The 24,455-nt window shown below is 40.9% G+C and overlaps 1 protein-coding gene across 3 annotated transcripts in view; it reads left to right on the forward strand.

The window, feature by feature from the left end:
- nalcn (sodium leak channel, non-selective) overlaps positions 1 to 24,455 on the forward strand; it is a 71,105-nt gene that overhangs the window by 21,280 nt on the left and 25,370 nt on the right. For all 3 annotated transcript variants that reach the window (XM_085248538.1, XM_085248540.1, XM_085248539.1), the window contains 6 exons: positions 2,554 to 2,640; positions 14,014 to 14,145; positions 15,189 to 15,356; positions 20,063 to 20,254; positions 21,585 to 21,722; positions 22,220 to 22,294. In XM_085248538.1, the coding sequence (XP_085104664.1) occupies positions 2,554 to 2,640; positions 14,014 to 14,145; positions 15,189 to 15,356; positions 20,063 to 20,254; positions 21,585 to 21,722; positions 22,220 to 22,294 (792 nt within the window). The remainder of the gene's footprint in view (positions 1 to 2,553; positions 2,641 to 14,013; positions 14,146 to 15,188; positions 15,357 to 20,062; positions 20,255 to 21,584; positions 21,723 to 22,219; positions 22,295 to 24,455) is intronic.

The raw sequence follows: 24,455 nt of genomic DNA on the forward strand, positions 1-24,455 counted from the left end.
GTTAAACATTATTGTGCAGCACATAATATCAACAGAACACAGTGTGCTTTGAGGTAGGAGCCAAAAAGGGTGTAGTTTGTGGGTGTGATCACCAGTGTGTACACCTGTGAGCATGGACGCGCTTGTTTTTTGTTTTTTTAAAAGGTTCCTTCATGTAATAATCTGCTAGAGGGTGTGGGGGGGCCACAGCCCCGTCCTCCAGGGCGTGAAGCAGGTGTGGAGGAGATCAAAACTCCAGACATCCAGAGGCCCCCAGAACACAAGAGACCAAGGAAGACCAACAGAGGGGCAGCTGCGCCACTGTCCCGGAAAGAGCTGAGGAGAGTCCCAGATGAGGGCTCACTCAGCAGCCGCGGAGCAGAAGCCAGGGGGAGTTGCAGTGACGCGCCCGTGAGCTCCGCCGGCAGCCAGCTGCGCCTGAGTGACCGAGCCCCAGGCCGAGAGGCCGGGGGCACCCCACCTCCGAAGTGGCCCGAGCGAGCCCCAGGCTCCAGGCCCCGATAAGCAGCCGCCAAGGAGTGAGCCGGTGTGTACCTGGACGCCCATCCCCGGACACAAAGAACCACCAACGCACCGATGTCTGAGGGGGTCCGCCACTGGCAGGGGAAGTGGTGGTAGGGGGAGATAGGCCTCCAAACCTTGGAGGGCCTGAGATGTCCCCAGAGAGGTGGCGCCTGACACCCAACCTGACATATAGACACAGACATACAGGCACACACAGATACAAACATCCATTCCCACCCTCATGCTCTCATATGCACTTACTCCACACTCAACCAACGTGGAGACAGACATAAAGAGACGCTGTACACACGATCACACTCCCCAAGCGTACCCTACAAACCGGGTCTAGGTGCCCCCGCCCCTGGAGGGGGGAACTGCACCCAGACCCAGGTGGGGTTTCCCTTTTCCCTGCGGTGGGGGGAGGCAGACCGCCCCGACTCCGCAGCAGCAGGAAGGCTCCACACTCCAGACCGCAGTCGGACGGCCAACTCCTCCTCCTAGTCCTAGCCCCCCTGCTCCAGCAGGTCGCAGAGAACGGGGGTGAGAGAAGACTCCGAACCTCCCTCCACCCGCTCATTGTAATGTTGATGCATGTGTGTTCTAAGGTGCATTTAAAACCCAGGAGGGCTTGGAGCTACCTGCCAGAGAGCAGCAGGTAAGCGCATGGTCCCTCCTGCTAGCCCTCAATGTCTACGTGTATTTAAAATTGAGAGGTGGGCAATGATGCCAGGGGTGGGGTGTACACCCTGATGGTACTTTGGACTCCGTGTATCGTGCCCACCCCCAAGATCCTATATGTATGTGTAATGAGAGTGTGAGTAATGTGAATGTCTAAGTTGTGGGATAAAATTGAGGCAGAGGCAGCCAGAAGGGGACAGAGGGGGGGGTAGCCTCCTCTGCACCCTGGTGACATACCCCTACTCCAAGGCCCTGCATGTGTGGGTGGTTGTGGTGGAGCGGGAAGAGGGAGGCAGCTGGAGATGGGGAGGGAAGGAAGGGAGGGGCAAGTGACCCCTCCCTGGGGCCAGCTCCCCCGCTGACCCCAGTAGGCACCCCCATACTCCGCGACCCGCCAGGGAAAGGGGGCCCAGGCCCATCCAGACCGGGCCCAGTGCAGCAGCGCCGCCCGGCCCCACAGAGCCCGGGACAGTCCACCCAACCCCACCACAGAGAAAACTGCACCCACCCCACCATCCACTCATCTTCCAGACTACATAAGACAATAAACACCCAGGCTGAGATCTTCCTCCACCTCTCCTGTATCTCCCCCTCCTGCAGAGGCAGCTCCTGAGGAGAGGAAAGCTCCTGCAAGATGTGACAATCTCCCCCACCAGTTGAAGAGCCCCCCAGGTGGCTCGACGCACCGGCGGCACCCTGCTCCAGAGATTTGTTATGCTACATTCCGCCAACTCTCATTTTTCTCTGTATGTTTGCTTTAGGATCACATAGTTTTCTCCAGCCTAGGCAGCAAATTCATTTTCAGTGAAATTATGGTTTGTGTGTTATTAATTTAGATTTTCTATAAAATTAATTATTTGAAACTGGGATTAGCATCTGCCTGAGTGGCTATAAACACTTGATCTTGCTGTGATACTGATACATGGCAATCACAGTATGTTTGCTGTATATGAGTTATTGTAATGTTTGGCAGCTAACTGAAATAAACACTTTTGGTTGATTCTTAATATCAAGTTAACTCTTTGTTGATATTTCTCATATGTCTAATTTGTTATATTCAAGATTTGGTAGAACTGTTATTAATGAGTGAACCAGCTGTCTTGTGTATTTGAAAGTCTCTGCTCTGATATTTGCTTGTTTTTATTTCCGGTGTTAGGTCCTTAGGCCTGCATACTGTATTTAGTAGCTATCACACTGCTTGTGTGGGTTGGTTCTGTGTGTATGCCTTCAGCTTTTTTCTGGCCACAGATGTCTTATGAAGATGTAGCCTAGAGGTTGAAATGTCTGTTGTGTCCAGTGTTTTGAATGGTATGGAGATTTTATGTGTGTGTGTGTTCGTTCTTCCACTTACATGCTGTCCTTGTGCCTCAGATGTTCCATGAAGATGCTGCTGGGGGATGGCAGCTTGTTGCTGTGGACGTCAACAAACCACATGGCCGAGCGCCTGCCTGCCTCCAGGTAAACACGTCACACGATTAATATGCTGCTGGTGTAAACTGTTTCTTTTTCCTCTCATATGCACCTGCATAATTCCTATTCTGTCTATTAACAAAAAGCAGATAACTTCATTCTCTTTAACAGCTGCTGTAGACTGATGCAGTATCACATCATTGTTTTTGCATTTGTTTCTTTCTTTAGTGGCTGAACAGTGTCAAACAGTTAAGTGATGGGATTTAAAATGAGGGGAGGCTCATGTTTGATGTGTAATGCTGCGCTAATGATGTCGCTCCAGTGACAGATGGGTTTTAAATGACTTCTACATGATGGACACCACTGGCGTCTCGTGGTTGGTGTGATCCAAATGGTTGGGCTTTAAAGATAAGCTGAAAGCGGCGGGTGTTGTTTGCAGCTGGCCCGCTGTTGATAGCGGCGTGTTGTGGTGTAAAAAGCTGGGCCCTTGCTGTGAAAGACTGCCAATGGAGTCTGCAGCTATGTGAAGGTGGATGGCTGTCAGCACGCCCTAATGGAGTTAAAGCTGCTCTGGAGCTAGGTTTTAAGGACGCATGCACACATAAACAGAGCAAGGAAGAGAGTGCAAATAATAACAGGGAAATTTGAAGAAGGGAAGGAAAGAGAAAATGCGAAATATGCAGTATTCCCATTAAAGCAGCATGTCCCCCAGAGCCTCATCATCGGCTGAAGGAAAGATTTAGATAGAGGGATAACCAGAGGGATAAACACGGCTGACTTCCCTCTGAGCCCTGTGCTGCATTACAAGGAACAATCAAAGACTTCTTCATTTGCCTTATTCACTCGTAACAAATAGCCATTATTGTCATTATGTGATAACAAGATGATCATTTCCAACAGTAGAAAGGCTAATGGAGTGAAAGACAGCAGCATTAGGTCACCTTTATAGCACTGGGTCAAAAAAGACAGCTTCTGTTTTAGTCAGACTGCTGTGTGGATGAATTGCGGGTTAGATTGCATTCGCCTCCAGTAAAACTATGAGCAGATGGGCAGCAAGAATCTGAATCTGGTGAACATTTGCCTCAAAGGCCATGCCTTCTTGTTTGATTGCTTTGCTGTACATAATTCTGGATTTTTGCTTCAACATCATTAACTGCTGATAATAGGATAGGAGAAAGGATTTTTTTCAAGTCATATACCAGAGGATACAGATGCTGTGGGGCCGGCTCCCTGTGAGAGGGAGCAAGCTTCACAGTGAACTGGTAGACGCAAGGCAACTCACACTACCATCACACGGACTGTTGGAAATGGCCTTGAAATTGTGATAGATGAACATCTGTCTCTGATAATCAAAACACAGAAACATAGGATAGGAATGATCCTGATATTACTTTATTAACTTCAAGAAAATATATTTCATATTAAGGCCAGTACTAGACAATGCATGTATTATAACAATAAAGTTTTAAAAGGAAAAGCATATGTTAGCTAAATATTTAGTATATATTACTATGAGATTTCAGATCCTACCGTCAAAATAGCCTAGATGATTTTTATGTTTCCATGGTAACAATCAGTGACATGTGTTTACCAATGATACCATCTGACAAAAGCTGAGGAAAATCTGCCTTGCAGATAGACTTGAGTGCAAGCAAGGAAAATAAGATTTTGTTTAAATAACCTGCTGAAACTTTTGTTTTAGTTTGTTTGTTCAGTTGAGATTCTTATTTTTTTTAAGCTGGTATGTAAATGTTTTAGCCTGCTTGTGCATTCAGTGTGTCAAATGTGAGGCAAATAATGATTAAGTATTAGCTGAATACTTGTGACTGATTTTGACATGTATTGTACAGTGCTAATCTCAAAAGTCTTCCATTGTTTTCTGGTGCCAGTCAGACACTGACAGCAGTTTGTGGCATATAAAGCCATCAAAGCACTCTGAAAATGTTTTCATGTTTTCATGTTGTCAAAAGCACTGCAAGATCTAACCCAGCTCTTCAAACCAAACCCGAAAGGCCTAATCAGAGATCACAAAGAAGGATTTTAAGTAAGGAAATATGTTACAGGTTTCACAGATTAGTTGTTAAAAGAAGTTAATCTCATCTAAAATGCGTTGTACACAAAATATTCACCAGTATTGACTTGAAGAATTAGTCTTTTATTTTTAAAGGACTTTAATTTAAACTGTCTCCTAATTTATCGGAACAGGCCAGTTCATAATGTGCTTTGACTTCGAATGAGAAAGCATAATAAAGACAAACAACACACTATTCATTATTAAATCGTGATATTTCCCACTGCAAATGGTACTTCAGACTTAGAATTTCCTTAAGGTATTGCAATTTTTAGATATTGTTATATTTAAATAAAAGAAATGTAACTGAAGATCACTGTAAAATGAGTTTAAATAGGAAAGACATGGGATTGATTGCATTGACAGTTAGTGTAGCTGCACCTGTGTATCTGTGCATCCATGTGTCGTGGGCAGTTGTACACAGTAGTTATGTATGTATGTAAATGTGATTTAAAAAAACCCCACACATTTCTCTTCTCTGATGTAATGGTTGGTGTGAGAAGGCATGCCATATTACACCAGTATCAGATTATTGATGGATGCCCCTTGCACGCTTTCTTTAAAGCCTTGCCAAACACTGTATTTCTTTGCTTTTTCATCCATATCAGAAGGGAACAGTGTTAGCTGCCTTGACAGGTAGAGTGAAGACAGGTAGTGGAGATCCAGCCTGCAGGGCCATCTGTGAGTGCTGGGGAAGTGAAGTGTGAGTTTCTGTTCTGCTCTATCTGGCTCCAGAGTAATTGGCCGTCAAATGATTAAAATGTTTCAGCGCTGGCAGGTGGGTGCTTTCTGCAGATAGGAGACCCGTGTGCATCCTGTCTTTGTCTGCTGCCGGCTCACCTATTACCGTCGGAATGTCTTTGAAACTACGTGCAAGTGTCCGGTCAGGCCTCTGCGTCTTCGACAGGCAGCCCGGCGATCTGCCTGCAGACGTCTGCGTATTTGTTCGTGTGCGTGTGTGTCAATCTGGATCTGTCTTGGTCCAATCTGGCTGCAGCAGTTGGAGATAGCACATAATTGATTAACCACCTGCTCTTTTTGGAGACGGGGAGGAAATGGCAGCTTCCTCTCCTGAGGGGCTACAAACAAAAATAGCCCTCTAAGCAGGGAGCACCTTCACTTTCCTCGTCCACTCTAACAGCTGTTTTTCTAATGTTTTTATTATCTCATTTTTAACTAATGCTGTCTTACAGCAGTATAGTCTTAATCAAAGTTTTGACAACATATGGCATCCTGGTTGTCATTTTTGTTGAATTAGAATATTCTGTTCTTTTCGCTTTCGGACAGTAAAAACTTTACATTTGCATATTTGTGCTCATGAAATCTACCAACAGTCATTTTCATATACATATTTGCATGTTTCTCTTTGCTATTGCATTAAAAGCATATTTTTATGTTTAGACATTATAATCAGCAGTAGAGTTCAGAATTAAGGCCTGTGAGAACAAAAGACATGCACGAGTGTTCCTGTGAGTTTTTAGTAGTGCCTGTAGGAGCCATCTTACATTCAGAAGGTCTCTCTTTGCTATATTTTAATCACACAGACTGCTTGGACAGTATTTATTTAAGGGTTTTCAGTCGGAGACCGGTGGAGGTTAATGAAGCATTCTGTTCCTTTCCCCATAGATTTGGTCTGCTAATTAGCCCCTGATGCTCCACCGTGCCATAATTATACCGCAGATTGGTGCTTTGGCTGCTATAGGCAAAATAAAGAGAAATACTCACTGCAGATATATACTATTGGAGTCAATAATTAAAAGAGCTTCAAATGACCACTTAGGGAAAGTGGAAAAGCAATAATGAATGTTCAGGTCTTCTAGTAATCCAGCAAAGTCATGTGTTTAATTTTGCGTTGTCTCTTTGCCAATGAGCAGTTGCTGTTCCTCACTCCTCATCTGCAGAGCTAAATGCAGTGTGATGGATAAACCACTAGCTTACTGAGCAAAAGGAGGATCTTTTTGACCTCTCTCTCCCTAAAGCCAGAGGTTATTGATTCTCTTGAGCTCCCTATTTGTCCCTGCCCTTTGTCTTCTGGATCTTCTCAGTGACACCACTCGTATACTTTTAGGCAGCCACACAAACACAAAGATCTACAATGTGTGAAGGTTAAGGTCAGTTTGACTCTGCATGGAAGGAGAAAGAGGGTACAAAGAAGGGAAATTAGATGAGGAGAACACAGGATGCAGAAAAGAAAGACATAGCAAGGTAGGTAGTGCATATGTGTGTGATGTGAAATGGATCATCTGCAAGAAGAAAGTGAACAACATGTGACTGTTCCTGTGAGATCAGCTCTGAATGTAATTGTTCTTTCAGTCTAGTCAGGAGCACAGTGATATATTTTCTGAAATTAGATACACCACACAGTCCTATTCTAGGACTAAGACACGGAATGGACGCAGAGGTGGCAAAGCCAGCAGATATTAAAGGGAGAAAGGGAGACCATCATGTTTTATTAAGACCCTTTTTCCAGCCAGAGACATGAGTCAGCCTGCTGTAGTCAAGGCCGTAATAAGTCAAGGGGCACCCACTTAACTTGATCCACTGCCCAGTAAGACTTTATGCACCCACTCCTTCAGCCAAAAGCTTTGAATTACAATAACTCTGTGTTGATATCTTAATTTGACAGTAGGCTTCTGAATTACGATGTTTGGTTTGCATATTTTATTCATTTATTTTTTTTAATTCTGTTGGAATAAAAAAGCCTTAAGAGAACTCTTTGTCAAGTATAGAGACTTAAAAAATAACTCAAGCAAAACAGTCTGTAATCCCACTCAAGTTCTTCTTAATCTCAGTAAACAGGAGAGAAAACTGTAGCAGCAGTAGGTGCCAGAACATGGCCCAGTCTGTTGGTGACAATTCCTGTGTGACTACTGCTTTTCCCTGCCAGCTATGTGCACATGTGCTACACTCCTCTCATGTACCAGCGGAAAGAGCATTTGTCCTCCTTGGCAGTCTGAGGGAACAGACAGAAGACGAGGAAGCAGCCAGTCTGCGTCTCTTTGTTGATTGTGTTACAGTTGCAGGCCCTGGAAAATTTCCAGATATTATGGATATTTTCCCATCATTCAGAGGATCGGTCTCTTTACTTACAGCGGCTTGTGTCGCTACATCTCTTATATGAGGACAGCTGAATGTTGTCTCAGCTCTTTGGTGAGATTATGGTTTATTCTTCACTGACCAGAGCCTTTAGTGAGAGTGAGAATTTGCTTCACTGTTCAGATTGACTTAGCACTAAGGAACAAAAGTGCACAAGTCAAGTAACAAGAAGTCTTCACAAAAAGAGAAATAGATGTTCATTACCTATTCCTTTGTATTTTTTTCAATTGCACTTTTAATTTTACCAGAGAAAAACACACACTGAGTGCTCTTTTTCCCTAGATACCAATTTGCATGCCAGTCGAAATGATCTTTTCTCCACAACGCTATTTGCATGTATAATTTCCATCATGGACAATCTGTTGCAGTCTAGAACATAAGAGCTGAGTACACGCTGCATGTCGGAGGTATGCTGTGCTATGTATTGGAAATTAAAGTTTGCTTCACTCACGGAGAAAATTGTGCTATTATTCACTGGAAAAAAGACAAAATCGCAACTTAATGTGTAGCTGCTTGCAACACTTGAATTCATCATCGCTCTCTTTCTCTCTCTCTCTGTCATTAGTAACTTTTCTTCAGGAAGCAGTTGCTAGTAAATGTGAGGTGGACATTACATTTCAAATATGTGGATGCTTATATATAGTTTAGTATCTGTATATTGTCATGTCATAGATTTGGGAGAAAACAAGAAATTGATTAAAATGTTCTATTCTATTTCAGCAATCATCAACTTCATATATTCGTGTGTGTGTGTGTGTGTGTGTGTGTGTGTGTGTGTGTGTGTGTGTGTGTGTGTGTGTGTGTGTGTGTGTGTGTGTGTGTGTGTATCTGCGCGCACGCATGATTGTGCCTGTGTGCAATGAGCACCTGGTATTTCAAAGAATCAGCCAGAGGCAGCTCGAATAAATAGCATCCATCAAACAAGTGGCAAAGGATTTCAGAGACATACAAGCTGAGGAACATCAAACAGCAGGGGAGAGCCTTCTTGTACTGCAGTTGATGCTCTTAAATTGATTCTGACATCTTGAGGCCATACAGGGTGTGCCAGTGTCATCAGCTGCATTAGGGAAACTCAGCCATTTTGCCTTTGGAACAACATGGAGAGTGTTATACGGTGAATTGCTCTGCATGTTTAGGCAATTTGGCGCAAATGGCAGCGTGAGGGCAAGATCAAAAGGTTGTTTTGTGGCAGACGTGAATGGTTACAGGGCTGTATCTCCATATGACAGATGTTCGAAGTAGACACTGCTCTCCAGGTTTTCTTAGAGATGTGATTCCCAAAAGCTGACAGAGAATATGGGCAAAGTCAGGACCTTAAGAAAATTGACTTTCATACACACAAGCATGTACTTTCTGCTCTCTGTCAGTATGCCTCTGTCTTGCTTCTTCACACACACACACACACACACACACACACACACACACACACACACACACACGCACAGATCCATTCAGCCAAAACACCCATGGGGGAGAACGTCTGGTTGCTGGAAATGTCAAACTGCTTTGTCACGTCCAATCTCAGTCAGGGAGCTTAAGCACTGTGTGTCTAGAGTGGGCATGTGTAAGTTCGACACAAAAACACCCATCCTCAAGGCTATGAGCTCTGTTAGCCTAGCCAGTAAGTTGAGTTTTCAAAAGTAGGAAGAATTTTACAACAAACATGAAGTGAAAAAAGAAAAAGATTTGTGAAAGATTTGGCTGACTATACTGGCAGTTTCATAGCTCTGTATATGACTGGGTCTTATGCAAATGACATCATCTTAAAGAGCACCTTAACACCAGCTGAAGATCTTGTTTTTGCTGACATCCAGTGGTTTAAGTTTTCATCCACCTGCCGTGATGTAAAAGTTAGGGTGCTGTTGCTTGACCAGTCGAGTGAATTTTTGATCACATCCAACCCAGCATGCATGATACGGGAATCGCACTAGAAAGTTTCAACCAGAGAGGGCAGCCAAACACTCCTTTGTTAGCCTGGATTTAAAGCCCAAGTTTATTTTAAGCTGTCAGAAACTTAGGGATATTACTAACTTAGTATTGCCTCTTCGTATTTAAGACGAAGGAAAGTGAACTCAGTAGAATTTAGACATATGTCTAACCGATTTATACCCACAATTGCCCTTGAACCTGTGTGCTTAACCTCAAAACTGCTCCTTTTAACCCCTCCCTTTTTAACCCTCTTTAATTGCAATGCAGCCCTGCTGGTTAACAGTCTGCTGCTTTTTAGTTTGCTTTATTAGGAAGCTAAAGGTATTTGGTTAAGGTTAGAAAAAGCCAGAAGTAAAAGAAAACAATATAGACATATAGGAGACAGAATACTGGCAATGATCAAGGTGTGCTACCAGTGCCATTGTTCCTGACAGAAGTCTGTTTTTGTACTGTAAGAGATTTTTGTCAGGTAAACATAAGTGTGGTAAAACAGCATGCAATACATCATGTAATATACGTGTCATTCAGTAGCTTGGTTGGGTAAGTTTATCTAATAATTCCTCACTTGTTTTCAAAGCAAACTGACTGCAGATCTGGATTTCTAGACTTTTGAGTTTGTACTGTAAGTGTCCTTGTGTGTAGGAGGGTGAATGGCAGGGGGCCCGTTTTCCTGGGGCGAATTTGATCTTTCCAGCAATGTTGCAAACGATCTTCATCTGTCTTAAAGTCTTCCTCTCACTTTTCACTTTTTCAGTCCTTCCTATTGCTAATCTCACATGCAAGTCTTTTTTTAGGGTGAGTCGTTCTACCCACTCACATGCTGTTCATCCTGCCATATACAATATGTGCAGTTTAGGGCTGTGATCACATCTGTCGCATTGTTTCCAAAAGAATGCGTCATTACCACATTTTTCTGAAAGAGCAGTCTGTGTCTCGGATCACTGTGGGTCAGTTTCTTCACATTCTCGTATTCCGTGATTATTTTCATCATGTGATGTTATCGGAGGCTTTCAAAGCCTCTGCTTTTTTCAGGGTAAACAGCGTACACTTATTGCTCCCTTTTTCTTGTTTTTGCCTGTCTGAATGCACACTGATTCTGATGTCTGGAACAATGTTTCTCATAGTATTTAACGAAACCCCCTTAATTGCTTTTAAATTTCATGTAGGACTTTTTGCTTTTCTGTACTCTGTATATGTACATACACATGCCCAATGCATTCCAGGTGGGCACTTAAAACTAAATTGCTATTGTCTTGTTCTAAATTTAAATACCTGATGTCCATCATACAGGGTGTTGAAAAGGTATTGGCCAATTTCTTACTTTTTGCATATTTGTCACACTTAAATTAGACGATTTATTAAAGGGGAAAGAAGCTCTCCAACCCTACCTGGCCCTATGTAAAAAAGTAACTCCCCCCTCTTCTTAAATCACGACTTAACATTCATTAGCAACATGTCTGGAAAGCTGAGTTCACTTTCACTAGCCACACCCAGGTCCGATTACCGCTGAACCCTAAAAGAGACTATCCGCCCATTAGTTCATGCCCTGAAGCTCAAGCACAATTGAGTTATGCAGCAGGACAACGATCCAAAACGCAAACTTCCTCCATAGTGATGTAAAAGACTCATTGCCAGTTATTGCAAATACTTGATTGCAGTTCTTACAGCCAAGGGTGGCACTACCAGTTATTAGGTTTACAGTTGTGGTCAAAAGTTTACATACACTTGTAAAGAATAGAATATAATGGCTCTACCGAGTGTCCCGTTATTTCTAAAACTCTGATTTTTCTCTGATAGAGTGATTGGAACAGATACTTCTTTGTCACAAAAAACATTCATGAAGTTTGGTTCTTTAATGACTTTATTATGGGTTAACATAAAAAAGTGATCACATTTGCTGGGTCAAAAATATACATACAGCAACATGAATTAGCAATTTTGGTGACTTAGAAAGTTGTCAGTGAACTGAGCTTCATAGCATGGCCTCTTAACTTCTTGCGAGTGATTATGAGTGACTACAGTTGGTGACTTCTCTTAGGCCAATTAAATAGGGCTCATTGGATACAAACGCCCACAAACGCTACAATGGGAAAGTCAAAGTAGCTCAGCATGGATCTGAAAAAGAGAATTTTTGACTTGAACAAGTCAGGAAAGTCACTTGGGGCCATTTCAAAGCAGCTGCATGTCCCAAGAGCAACAGTGCAAACAATCGTTTGTAAGTATAACGTGCATGGCACTGTTTCATCACTGCCAAGATCAGGAAGAAAACGCAAGCTGCTGCTGAGAGAAAATTGGTCAGGAGGGTGAAGAGTCAACCAAGAATCACCAAAAAGCAGATGTGCCAAGAATTAGAAGCTGCTGAAACACAGGTGTCATTGTCCACAGTCAAACGTGTTTTGCATCTCCATGGACTGAGAGGCTGCTGTGCAAGAAGGAAGCCCTTGCTCCAAAAGCGGCACCTTAAGGCTCAACTGAAGTTTGCTGCTGATTACATGGACAAAGATAAGACCTTCTGGAGGAAAGTTCTGTGGTCAGACAAAACAAAAATCGAGCTTTTTGGCCACAATGCCCAGCAATATGTTTGGAGGAGAAAAGGTGAGGCCTTCAACCCCAAGAACACCGTGCCTACAATCAAGCATGGTGGTGGGAGTATTATGCTGTGGGGCTGTTTTGCTGCCAATGGAACTGGTGATTTACAGAGAGTAAATGGGATAATGAAGAAGGAGGATTACCTTCACATTCTTCAACATAACCTAAAATCATCAGCACGAAGGTTGGGTCTTGGGCGCAGTTGGGTGTTCCAACAGGACAATGACCCCAAACACACATCAAAAGTGGTAAAGGAATGGCTAAATCAGGCTAGAATAAGGGTTTTAGAATGGCCTTCCCAAAGTCCTGACTTAAACCCCATTGAAAACATGTGGACAATGCTGAAGAAACAAGTCCATGTCAGAAAGCCATCAAATTTGACTGAACTGCACCAATTCTGTCAAGAGGAGTGGTCAAAGATTCAACCAGAAGCTTGTGGATGGCTACCAAAAGCGCCTAACTGAAGTGAAAATGGCTAAGGGACATGTAACCAAATATTAGCACTGCTGTATGTATATTTTTGACCCAGCAGATGTGATCACTTTTTTCTGTTAACCCATAATAAAGTCATTAAAGAACCAAACTTCATGAATGTTTTTTGTGACAAAGAAGTATCTGTTCCAATCACTCTATCAGAGAAAAATCAGAGTTTTAGAAATAACGGGACACTCGGTAGAGCCATTATATTCTATTCTTTACAAGTGTATGTAAACTTTTGACAACAACTGTAGGTGCCAACCGGCCATCTGCTGCAAGGTAGGTGCGACCAGCCATCTGCTGCAACCGGTCGCAGCAGATGACCCCGCCCCTCCCTCAGCCTGGTTCTGCCGGAGGTTTCTTCCTGTTAAAAGGGAGTTTTTCCTTCCCACTGTCGCCAAAGTGCTTGCTCATAGGGGGTCATATGATTGTTGGGTTTTTCTCTGTATCTATTATTGTGCGATCTACTGTACAATATAAAGCGCCTTGAGGCGACTTTTGTTGTGATTTGGCGCTATATAAATAAATAGAATTGATTTGAATTGAATTGAAATTGAATTGAATTATTATTTCACACAAAGCCATGTAGATTTGGATAGCTTTTTTCCCCTTGAGAAATGAAATCATTACTTCAATATTACACAAAGATAACTTATGCTGGTTATCTTTGTGTAATATTAAATTTTATTTGATGATCAGAAACATTTAAGTGTGACAAACTTGTAAAAGAAAAAAACAAAACAAAACAAGAAACCAGGAAGGGGGCCACACTTTTCACAGCACTATATCTCCTTTAGTGTGTGTTCTATCAAACCCTTTGTTTTTTTACTGCAGTTGGAGCTATATCCAGCTGTTTAAATTGAAAGTATATTTTTGTGTTATCTTTTGTCTGTGCTTGTTCATTAAAATCTCAGATAAACACAAACTCTAGCTGAGCAAGTCACAATTGCAGATCTCTTATCGAACACCATGCAATACATTTTTTGTTTTCTCAGTCAAAGCAAGTGGGGTTTTTCTGTGGTGTTTTTGTTTCCACTGACAGAGATTGTCCAAATTATCAATCAATCTGTCAAAGTCTGAACAGATTGGACTGACACAGTCAACTACTGTCCAACATGCTGAATTGAGGGAAGCGTTCCAGACTAACTCGCTGCCAGCTAATGGTCTAAATACTAATTGTCTCCTGTGTCTATTTGAGTAAAAGAAAACAAAAGCATTCCTGCTATTCTACTTCAATTACCTTTCTGCTTTTCACACAGCAAATGATGCGGTCATCTGTGTTCCACATGTTCATCTTAAGCATGGTTGCCGTGGATGTCATCGTTGCTGCTAGCAACTATTATAAAGGCGAGAATTACCGCAGACACTATGACGAGTTTTACCTGGCAGAGGTGAGATTTATTTATCTATCTGTCTATATATATATATATATATATATATATATATGAATGCAAATCTATGACAACTTTTATTATTAATTTTAATTAAACGCAGAGTATTCTGTTTTAAGATTAAACAGCTTTAAGGTAATTCTTGTTTTTTTGTTTTTTTTAATTTCATCGTTTTAGAATATACACAAGTGTGATACTGTGTGTCCTTCAGGTTGGTTTGATGTCATCTGTATGCAGGTGACATCACACCAGCAATGACGATAAGGATTGTGCCCACTATCCCAGTCACTTCACACCTCACTCTCTTATACAGCTGGATGGAGGAGATAAGAAAAGGGAAAACCCACACAAAATATTGCCTTCTGTCTCCTTCCCTTCCTATCATGCAGACACCCATCTGCAGATTTGTTCTAATCTGTGTGAAGGATTTGAAGGGTATATAGGAACGAGGCATTCGGTTTAGAGAAATGCATGTTTTACAGAATGTCTCAGATCCTTTGCATGGTAGTCCAGTGTTTTACTATTGCTGTCAGCTCGACTAGAAGATACAGATTTAAAATAAAAAAGAAGAAAAAAAAAACATATTCTGCTGTTAAAGGATCTGGGTACTAAAGCGACCTGTCTGTAGTCCTGGTCTGTCATCCTCTGAAAGCATGAAGAGAAACACACACAAAAATATTTTTGCTTAAAAAAAAAAGCACAACAATCAGCCTCCTTTTGTTTCAAATACTTTTTGAAACAGGCAAAGTACTGATGTAATATAGTGGTAAACATCTCACTGTCCTACATTTTTTGAGCTGTCTATGTTTCTGTTGGATGTTTTTGGTTGGACACATCCTCTCTACTTCTTAGTAATAGGATTGTATTATTTTAGACAATTTCATCATCAATATTTCTTTTTATATTAAAAATTTGTTATATATCAGCATGCTTTGCGACAGTGCATTGTAGCCATAAATAGAAGTTCATCCACAGAATATTATAGTATATGCCCTCCTGAAAGATGTCAAATGCAAAAAGGGATTTTCCCCCTTCTGTCCTAGGTTGCATTTACTGTGCTGTTTGACCTAGAAGCTCTTCTGAAGATCTGGTGTCTAGGCTTCACTGGCTACATCAGCTCCTCTTTGCACAAGTTTGAATCTCTGCTGGTGGTGGGAACCACTCTGCACATCTACCCTGACCTCTACCATTCCCAGTTTACCTACTTTCAGGTATGGTTGCACAACTACATGCATAAACATTTTCATGTATTTTGATTGAGAAAGCATGATTCCGTACACATTTATCAGTCCCATGAAGAACAGATGCTGTGAATCGTTTTGTAACTTTCCCGTGATCATGCAAATAAACCATATCACTAGTCTCTGTTCTTCCATACATTTAAAGTTTTGCTGTGACAATAATGATTCCAAATATATCAGGAGAGTGTCTTTATCGATTCTGGGATTGGAGGAGCCCTCAAACATCACATGTCGGGTTTACGCTCCGCAACATTTTTTGGACTCTACTTAAAAAAATGTTGTTGGTGTGAAAAATGTTAATAATATCAGAATACAAAAACATGCAGAAGAGTTCAACTCTATATGTAATTGCAAATAGAACAAAGACACAGTATCCGATGTTTAAACTGAGAACATGCTTATTTTAAATTGAAGCCAGGAAAAATGTTTTAAAAGAAGTGGAGGCAACAACAGACAGGAGAAGAAATCTGCACCGAGGGCCAGGGCTGAAAGCCAATCCTAAATGGCCGTCTCGAGGATCTTCGGGCCCTTGGGCTGCATTGCATTAAAAACAGACGTGTAATCGCTGCACAGGCTGAGGAACCACTGTTAATGTTGTTTCTGCACCCACAATATGTTAAAACTCTTCTATGTAAAGAAAAAAAAACATATACAAACAAAAGATCCCAAAATGGCAAGTAATTGGTTTCCTCAGTAACCCATTGCTTTTGGAGTGCTGCTAAAAGAGTATGTGATGCAACACAGTAGCAAACAGGCCCATGTCCCAGGCTTTTTTAGTCAAATAAAAAAGAAATGTCCATTTCATCATCTGATTTGTTGTCATCAGTGATTTTCAAAACATTGCCTTTTACTTAAGTCTTAAGACGTAAACATTTAAAGTTAATCCAAAGCCAATTCAAAGTATATCTTTAATCAGTCTGAGGATCTGAGGTAAAATTACAATTTACAGTTGTGATCTGACTGGACCCCTGAATCCATGAATCCATCCACACAATCTGCAACTAGATCCATATATATTTGGACACAACTTTGATTTTTTTACCTGTTTACTGAAACATATTCCAATTATAGTTATATAATGGACATGGACATAATGTGTAGACTTTCAGCTTTCATTTAATGGTATCCACATTCAAATTGGGTGAAGGGTTTAAGGGTTTCAGCTCCTTAACATGTGCCACCCTCTTTTTAAAGAGACCAAAAGTAATTGGATGATGACTCAAAGGCTGTTTCATGGGCAGTGTAGGCACTTACTTTGTTATGTCATTGTCAATGAAGCAGTCAAAAGGGTTGATTTGAGGTGTGGTGCTTGCATTTGGAAGATTTTTCTGTGAACAGACAACATGTGGTCAAGGAACTCTCCATAAAGGTGAAACAAGCCATCCTTTAACTGCAAAAACAGAAAAAAACCCATTCTAGGAGTGGTACATCCTGATAAAGAAAGAAAGCACTGGTGAACTCGGCATCACAAAAAGACCTGAACATCCCAGGACGAAACCTAGGAGTTTATTAAAGCAAAGAAGTGGAATATTCTTGAATGGCCAAGTTAATCACTGACGCGATATTAACTGACGCGAGCATGCATTTTTCACTTGTTGAAGACTAAACTTCGGACAGAAAGGCCCACAAACAAACAGCAACTGAAAGCCGCTGCAGTAAAGGCCTGGCAGAGCATTAAAAAGGTAGGAAACCGAGCCTCTGGTGATGACCATGAGTTCGAGACTTCAGGCTGTCATTGCCAGCAAAGAGTTTTCAACCAAGTATTAGAAATGAACATTTTATTTTCAGTTATTTAATTTGGCCAATTAATTCTGAGCCCCTGAAATGAAGGGATTGTATTAAAAAGTTCATCACATTTTTATTCTTTCTTTTTGTTCAGTCCACTGAATAAAAGGTGAAAGCCTGCACTTGAACTCGTCTGAGTTGTTTCATTTAAAATTCATTGTGGTAATTTAAAGATGCCTAAACATATTTAGGGACCTAACTGTATTTTCTGATGACTAAAATTTCTTTACCCCAGAACCTTGTTGGGTTCGAATCCACCACTTGGCTGGTGCCTTTCTGTGTGGAGTTGGCATGTTCTATCCGTGCTTGTGTGGGTTCTCTCCGGGTACTTGGGCTTCCTCCCACAGTCCAAAGACATTCAGTTAGTAGGATAAGGTTAATTGGTGATTCGAAATTGCCCATAGGTGTGAAAGTGAGTGTGAATGGTTGGCTGTCTCTTTGTGTTAGCCCTGCAACAGACTGGCGACCTGTCCAGGTTGTACCCTGGATAAAATGAGTTTAGTATTAAGTTTTTATGTTCCTTAGTTCCCAGTATTGTGTAGATATCTGATGTTTTCAGGGATATTTTCAGTGAAAGGTTACATTCTGGTTATTTATTGGTATTTTGTAGGGATCGGTTATGTGACTTTTGCATATGAGCCAAACAGCTGGGATGTTATTCTGTTGATAGAAACAACAGTGTATTATGCCTTTGGCCTCACTTTTGTAGAGGTGCTAGTTGTAGTGCTCCATGCTTTTTTTTTCTCTACAAATTCTGTGTTGTCCTTGAATGCTTGTGTGGGTGTGATCTTACATCCTCCAAAATGGTTTGCACATTTTTTTTTCTTTTTTGCATTCCAGTGTTCAGGCCAGAAAAACAAATGGCCCATGAGGGAAGGTGCCTTGTTGCTCTAACAAAGCCTTTAAGTATTGTATCGGACCAAATTTGAACCGATTGACCTTGATCTAGTAACTATGACAGAGCTCTAAGGATGATCTAACAGGAAGAGGCTTCTCGATGGGTTTTTAATGAGCCTTGACCAAACAATCTGCCCGCTGACTCTCTCACAATAGCTGCCATTCCCACATGTGCAAGGCTTTCAATTCGAGACCTGGAAATATAGAGATTAGCTGTGGCTGAACAGTTGAAAGCTACAGTTCACTTGATATTTGTTACACTGTTATATGAGTTTTTCCAAAATGAACATTGTATTTATTTTAATTCTGTTAAGTGTGATTGAATTTATGTGTATGGAAAAAATGCTGTCAGTGGTTGTACACAATGTTTTCACCATTTTTTTCTAATGCAATTACTTCATCCTTTTAACTAATAAGTAATTTTTTTTAGAGAATCTTTAATTTAAGTGCATTGATTCTGCCTCACTCATTGATCACTCTTACTTTTCATCTTTTTCCAAGCAGGTTGCACTTTAAGAAGATGACATTTTTTTCATGAGCAATTCATTTAAATTTTCTGGGCTCAAATCAGGTCACTAGAAGAAACTAGCCAAAGCAGTTTTTGTATTCTCTTTTTTATTTAGCTCTGTCTAACGGAGCATTTGAAAAGCTTCATTCTTTAGGTTCCTGCTTATTGTAAAACTTTGACACACACACACACACACACACACACACACACACACACACACACACACACACACACACACACACACACACACACAAACATGCACAAAGGTCCATTCAGACAAAACAGCCCATATAAATAGGCCAGAAGAATGGACACTTCCCATCTGTGTGCGTTATTAATTTATTTATTGAGAGAGGCAGGAAGCGGTATAATTGTTCAGTGTTTCTTGTAAGAGTCCACTGCTCAAATTAAGATCATTGGTATTTATTATTATTATTAATATGGCTTTAAATGCTTACTTGGGTAGCTTTGATATCTTTGACAGTGACAGTATGGCACATCACACAGTTTAGTTTCGTGTTAAGAATTGCATTGGCTTGCATGAAGCTGAATTCAGAAGCTCAAGCACCAACCCAGCTGGAAAATGATTCTCTGGGTGTCATTTATTGTTAATTATCAGTGTCAGATACACTTTATTATTTGGCATACAAGAACAAGGTTTTGATTAAGTCAACATCATCTTGTCGCCAGACCAAGCTGCTTTTTTGCTAATGTCACGTCTGGTTTTAAGGAATGGAGATTTGTTTCAGTCTGAATTTGAATTGCCATAATGGCAATACCTCAATGTACCTAATATGAATTCTGAGAATAAAAACAAGACAGCAGCAGCTTTGTTGTTTGAAGAAGCGCGGAGGGGGGGACTTTTGCTGGTAATTGCCTTGTATCCTCTGTGGATTTACCCTTGTTTGCTTTGTCCTTAGCCTCAAATTATTAATTTATTTTAAAATAGACAGTTGCTATCATGGTATGTGAAGAGTGGAACATACTTTGTATCACTTCTGCTGTGAGTGTTATTACTGTCTTTATTTTTATTTTTTACTCGAGGCTTCCTTTTAGAACAGTATCCTATGTTTGTCTTTTTTATTTTGTTGTATATCTAGGATATAGGGGAGAGCTGTTTATTTGGCCTAGTATGGGATTCTGAAGAAAAGCCTGTGGTCGAAGGCTTTGCAGAGAGGAGCTCGATCAATAGCTACTCTCTGATCCAAGCCTGACAAAGATGCATTACCTTTTGGAATTGTTGTCACCACAGGCAATTTAGGGACTAATCCCACTGACAGACCACAGTATCACCTCACTGTTACCACTGGATCAAGTTGAATGCTCTCACTTTTAAAATCAATATGTAATCCATGTGCTGCTATGTTTGCTTTTTATAACCATGATATGTATTTTAAATTCTCCCTAAAACCTAAATTATAAACTTTATGAAAAGGGGGGCACAGAAAGCAACCTGATGGTAATGATGTCTTTTTCTTTCCCTTAGGTGCTACGTGTGGTGCGCTTGATTAAGATTTCCCCAGCTCTGGAAGACTTTGTCTATAAGATATTCGGACCAGGTAAAAAATTAGGCAGCCTGGTGGTGTTCACAGCCAGCCTTCTCATCGTAATGTCTGCTATCAGCTTGCAAATGTTCTGCTTTGTGGAGGAGCTGGACCGTTTCACCACCTTCCCCAGGGTAAGCAACCTTGAAGCTTATGTATATTTATAGAGCCAAGATTGTCTTGTCTGTGGGTTTGTGGTCATTCTTAATTCCTTAGACATCTTCAGTAACCATGATTTATTTGAAGAGACTGTTTAGTAGGCTGCCATCAAGAGTTAAAATTCAGTTTTTCTTTTGTCAGCTTTGTCTCAGCATAATATTCTTAAGTTCTTAAGAAATTAAGAAAAAGCAGTGCTGCTTGCATTTCCATTGCACTGCAGCCTCTCTATTGTGTGTGCTACACTCTGCAACCTTTTCAAAATTGCCCAAGGTTGTGTTTTAATAACATACATCTTGTATCCAGAAGAGGGGACCTGTGGGGTGGAAAGGAATAGTTTTTTCTCAGGCAAACATGCAGTGCAATTTAAATTGAACTATTCGGGTACATAAACTACACCAAAAGGATTTTTTTTTTTTATGAGCAGCACCAATAAGGAGATCTCATGCATCCAGTGGGGAGGCCCTGCAGATGCTGATAATGGGTAGCATGACAGGTCGACAGATGTGGCATCTCCTTTGATTTTTAAGTGCTCGCAAGCTTCTCTCTCTCATTAGCAACGTCTTTCCATCTCCTATTTTTTCCTTCTCTCCTTTCCAACGTTTCTCTGATCCTAGGCACAGCGGGATATGAAGGGCTGCTCATGAACAGATGCCACTTGTTTGCTGTGTTTCCCCTTCTCTCTCTTACTTTCCCTCTTCTGTTTCACACACTCACATAGATGCATCCAGTCACGTCATACTTAATCATGTTTGGCTGTCTTCCCTATGGGCAGACCTGTTGTTGGGTTTTGTCTTTATGTGCAGTGACTGGGACATTGTAGCAGGTGGGAGGGGCAGAGGCGGTTGGGGTGGGCAGGGGTGTGGGGCCAGCTGGGTGCGTGCTGTCTGAAGGAGAAAGGGTAAGAAGAAAGTGCAGGCGTGCCATTTGACTCCAGGGGCTGTCGTGTCGCAGCTGGCTGTTCCCTACACCTTCATCTGACCTCTCTCAAGTGCATGAGAGGGCAGGAGACCAGAGGAGAGGGGAAAAAAGGAAAAAGCTGTCTCCTCGCTTTTTCTGCATTGCTTATGTTTGGAAATCTTAGTCACACGGTTGTGAAAGATGGTCAGAAGGGGATATGTGCATTAGCTGTGTGATTTGCTCACCAGTGAAAGGGAATCTTTCAAATGCCAAATGTCTTTCTCGGTTTGATTTCCTTCCTTTTTGCTTTTGTCTTTCTTTCCCGCTCTGGGCTGCTTTCACTTTAGTTGGCTTCTCTGGCCTTCAGTCTCGCTCACTTGCTTTTACCCTGTGCTTCCCTCCCTTCAGGCATTCATGTCCATGTTCCAGATTCTAACACAGGAGGGCTGGATAGATGTCATGGACCAGACGCTGGTGGCTGTAGGTCATATGTGGGCTCCAGTTGTAGCCATTTACTTCATCCTCTACCATCTGTTTGCCACCCTGGTGAGGAAGAAATGATGCTGCATGAAATGTAAAGTTAATTAAATAGACTGTTGGAATTGTGTTTTAGTACATTGTAAATTGACAATAGAAATCTATATTAAAACTCTGTATTCTGTGTTTTTCTCTGTTAAAAACTAGTTAGAAGTTTAAAGTGACAAAAGGATACATGGATTTCTTTCTTTATATTTTCAATTAGAGCCATGCCCCTTCATTGTTCTCTCAACTGGCACATCTAATCACAGTTAATCAGACTTGCAGGCGTAAGAAGTGCTGACATTTCAGTGTTTGGCCTTCTGATACGGGGAGCCATCAGCCAGCACAGACGCTCTCTAGATGACTCACAGCTCACTCTAGACAGATAGGATGTCTCCCGTGAGAAAACGAGCAACAAATACAATTACTGAGCGGACTCCATACTTGAAAACATCTTATTATTACTTTAATGATATTAATGACACAGGAAATGTTCAATGGCACTTTGTCTTATTGCATTTTAGATTCTGCTCAGTCTTTTTGTGGCTGTTATTTTGGACAATCTGGAGTTGGATGAAGACTTGAAGAAGCTCAAACAGGTAAGAAGTTTATATCAGATACAGAGGCTCGCTAGTTATGGTAATGGAAATGCTTACTGTTCAAATGAATACTTACCTCATTCCATCTCATAAGCCAAGTTCAGTGTCTGATTTTATTTATTTATTTTTTAAATATAGGATGTACTAGCCATTCTTCAAATGTTTAGATATTAATATTGCCTCATTAAGAACACAAGCCTTGCTGGCAACTATTAAAATCTTTGAAATTCAAGCTAAAAACAAGCTAAACCATCCATGGGTTTTGCAAATAATGTGAATAAAGCTGGTGTCATGACAATGCCTCGCTAAGCTTGTGTGATTTGCCTTGGCGGTCTCGTATTTACTATGGCAATGTACTGTATTGTATATCAGTGAATCGCCAACAGCTTTGTGAGGGGTATTTTCAGATTTTATGTGTTGCAGTGTTGTAGTGGAGCTACGGGATGCTGTTTTTTATACTGGCTTATTTGCAAAGCTGTCGAGTCATCTATAGTTTCCACCTTCTCTTGTTAATCTTCTTTCTGCTTATTTATTCTTCTGCTGCCATTAGATCCTTTTACACAGGAGTACAAAATTGTTATACTGATTGGGGCAGTCGGCTGATTCTTTTACCATTTGTTTTTTGAGTATGTTTAGCACTGTTGCATAAAAAGACTCTTTTTATGCAAGTTTTTCCTGTTTTATATATATATTATTATATATATTGGATGCAGTATATAGGTAGGGTGACTAACCGTCCTCTTTTTTTGCACTTGGTGACTTGTAAAAGCCTATATGACATGTTTTATTTCACCATTCATTAACTGCACAGAGAAGACATTGTTTACATATGTTAAAGTTTTCTTTAAGCAAACAGTATTATTAAAGTTCTTCACGACTGACCCAAGTGTCCTCTCTTTTGGAAATCAAAATATGGTCACCCTCATATAGGGTAACATGAAAAAAACATTGTGTAACATTGTTCACACGCCACACTTTAACAACAGATTCTAACCTCTGCAATAGCAGTAGTTCAAAAAGTAAAAAATGGAAAACAAATGAAACAAAAACGAAATGTCACAAATTGGACTAAACAATGAAATGAATTCTACACATGTACTATATCCACAAAATTGTTGCTTCATTTTTCGGACTTTTGAATCGTCTTCTAGTTTAAAACTCAAATCATGGCTAACTTGCACCACTCCACTCCTAGTGTTCTCACCCTACGAAAAGCTTAACAGAGACATACTAAAGATTTAAGCCACTGATTATTTTTGCGTTCTCTTTGTATCCATACAAAACCTTTACACAATTGTTTAATCAACTTGAATAGCATTGTGTACACACGCGCTCATATAAACTGTGTACCAGTAGATGGCTGGCAGGTCTCAGCTTCCTTGGACAGGTTATTTCCCACAGCTGAGTGATTAGGTGCAGTGAGTGTAAAATTGCCTATTTTACAGGTGCTTCAATCATGGATACAGGGCTGACTATAAATAAATGATAGATGGTAATCACCCTCCCTTCATGAGACGGCTTCTGCAAACATTTGGCAAAGGCCCAACAACAGGTCCAGCATATCTAAGAAATACACATGTAGGTCATGAGGGATGAGAAACCAATCACGGTGTATGTGATGGGTAATTTTTGCCTGGTTCTTGATGAATGACTTGACTGACTATTTGACTCACTATTTATCACAGGTGTGAGTTGTATTCATGACAAGCACTTTAAAAAAAAAAGAAATTTTTTTTTTGTTTCTTTTCAGCTCAAAAATTGTTTTGTTACTAAAAGTATTGTGATTACAGACTGGATATCAATTAATATTTAGAGTAAGAATGCGACACCAAAGCCATGTGTGTGCATGTTGTCCTCCCTGAGACATTTTTAATCCTTTCTTCTTCACAGTTGGCTGAGCACAGTGACAGATGCTGTGTTCAAATTAATTGGAAATAATGGAACAACAAATTGAAGCAGAATAAACTATTCAAAGAGTGACTTCATACAAATCGTAGAATGTTACCTTGTATATTATATGAATTTTCATATTTTTATATCAGTGTGTATGCTGAGTCTCTGCTTTAGGTAGAAAGACCCACAGTACAGGGAACACTGCATACAGTGCGTAATTAGTGGTATTATTAGCTCAATGCGAGCAGTGCTTTTACCGTAATGTTGA

The sequence above is a fragment of the Mchenga conophoros genome, linkage group LG16 (assembly GCF_057382185.1).
Source record: "Mchenga conophoros isolate Kocher_MC1m ecotype Shallow Benthic linkage group LG16, M_conophoros_male_GT1.1, whole genome shotgun sequence".
NCBI classification, from domain to species: Eukaryota; Metazoa; Chordata; class Actinopteri; order Cichliformes; family Cichlidae; genus Mchenga; species Mchenga conophoros.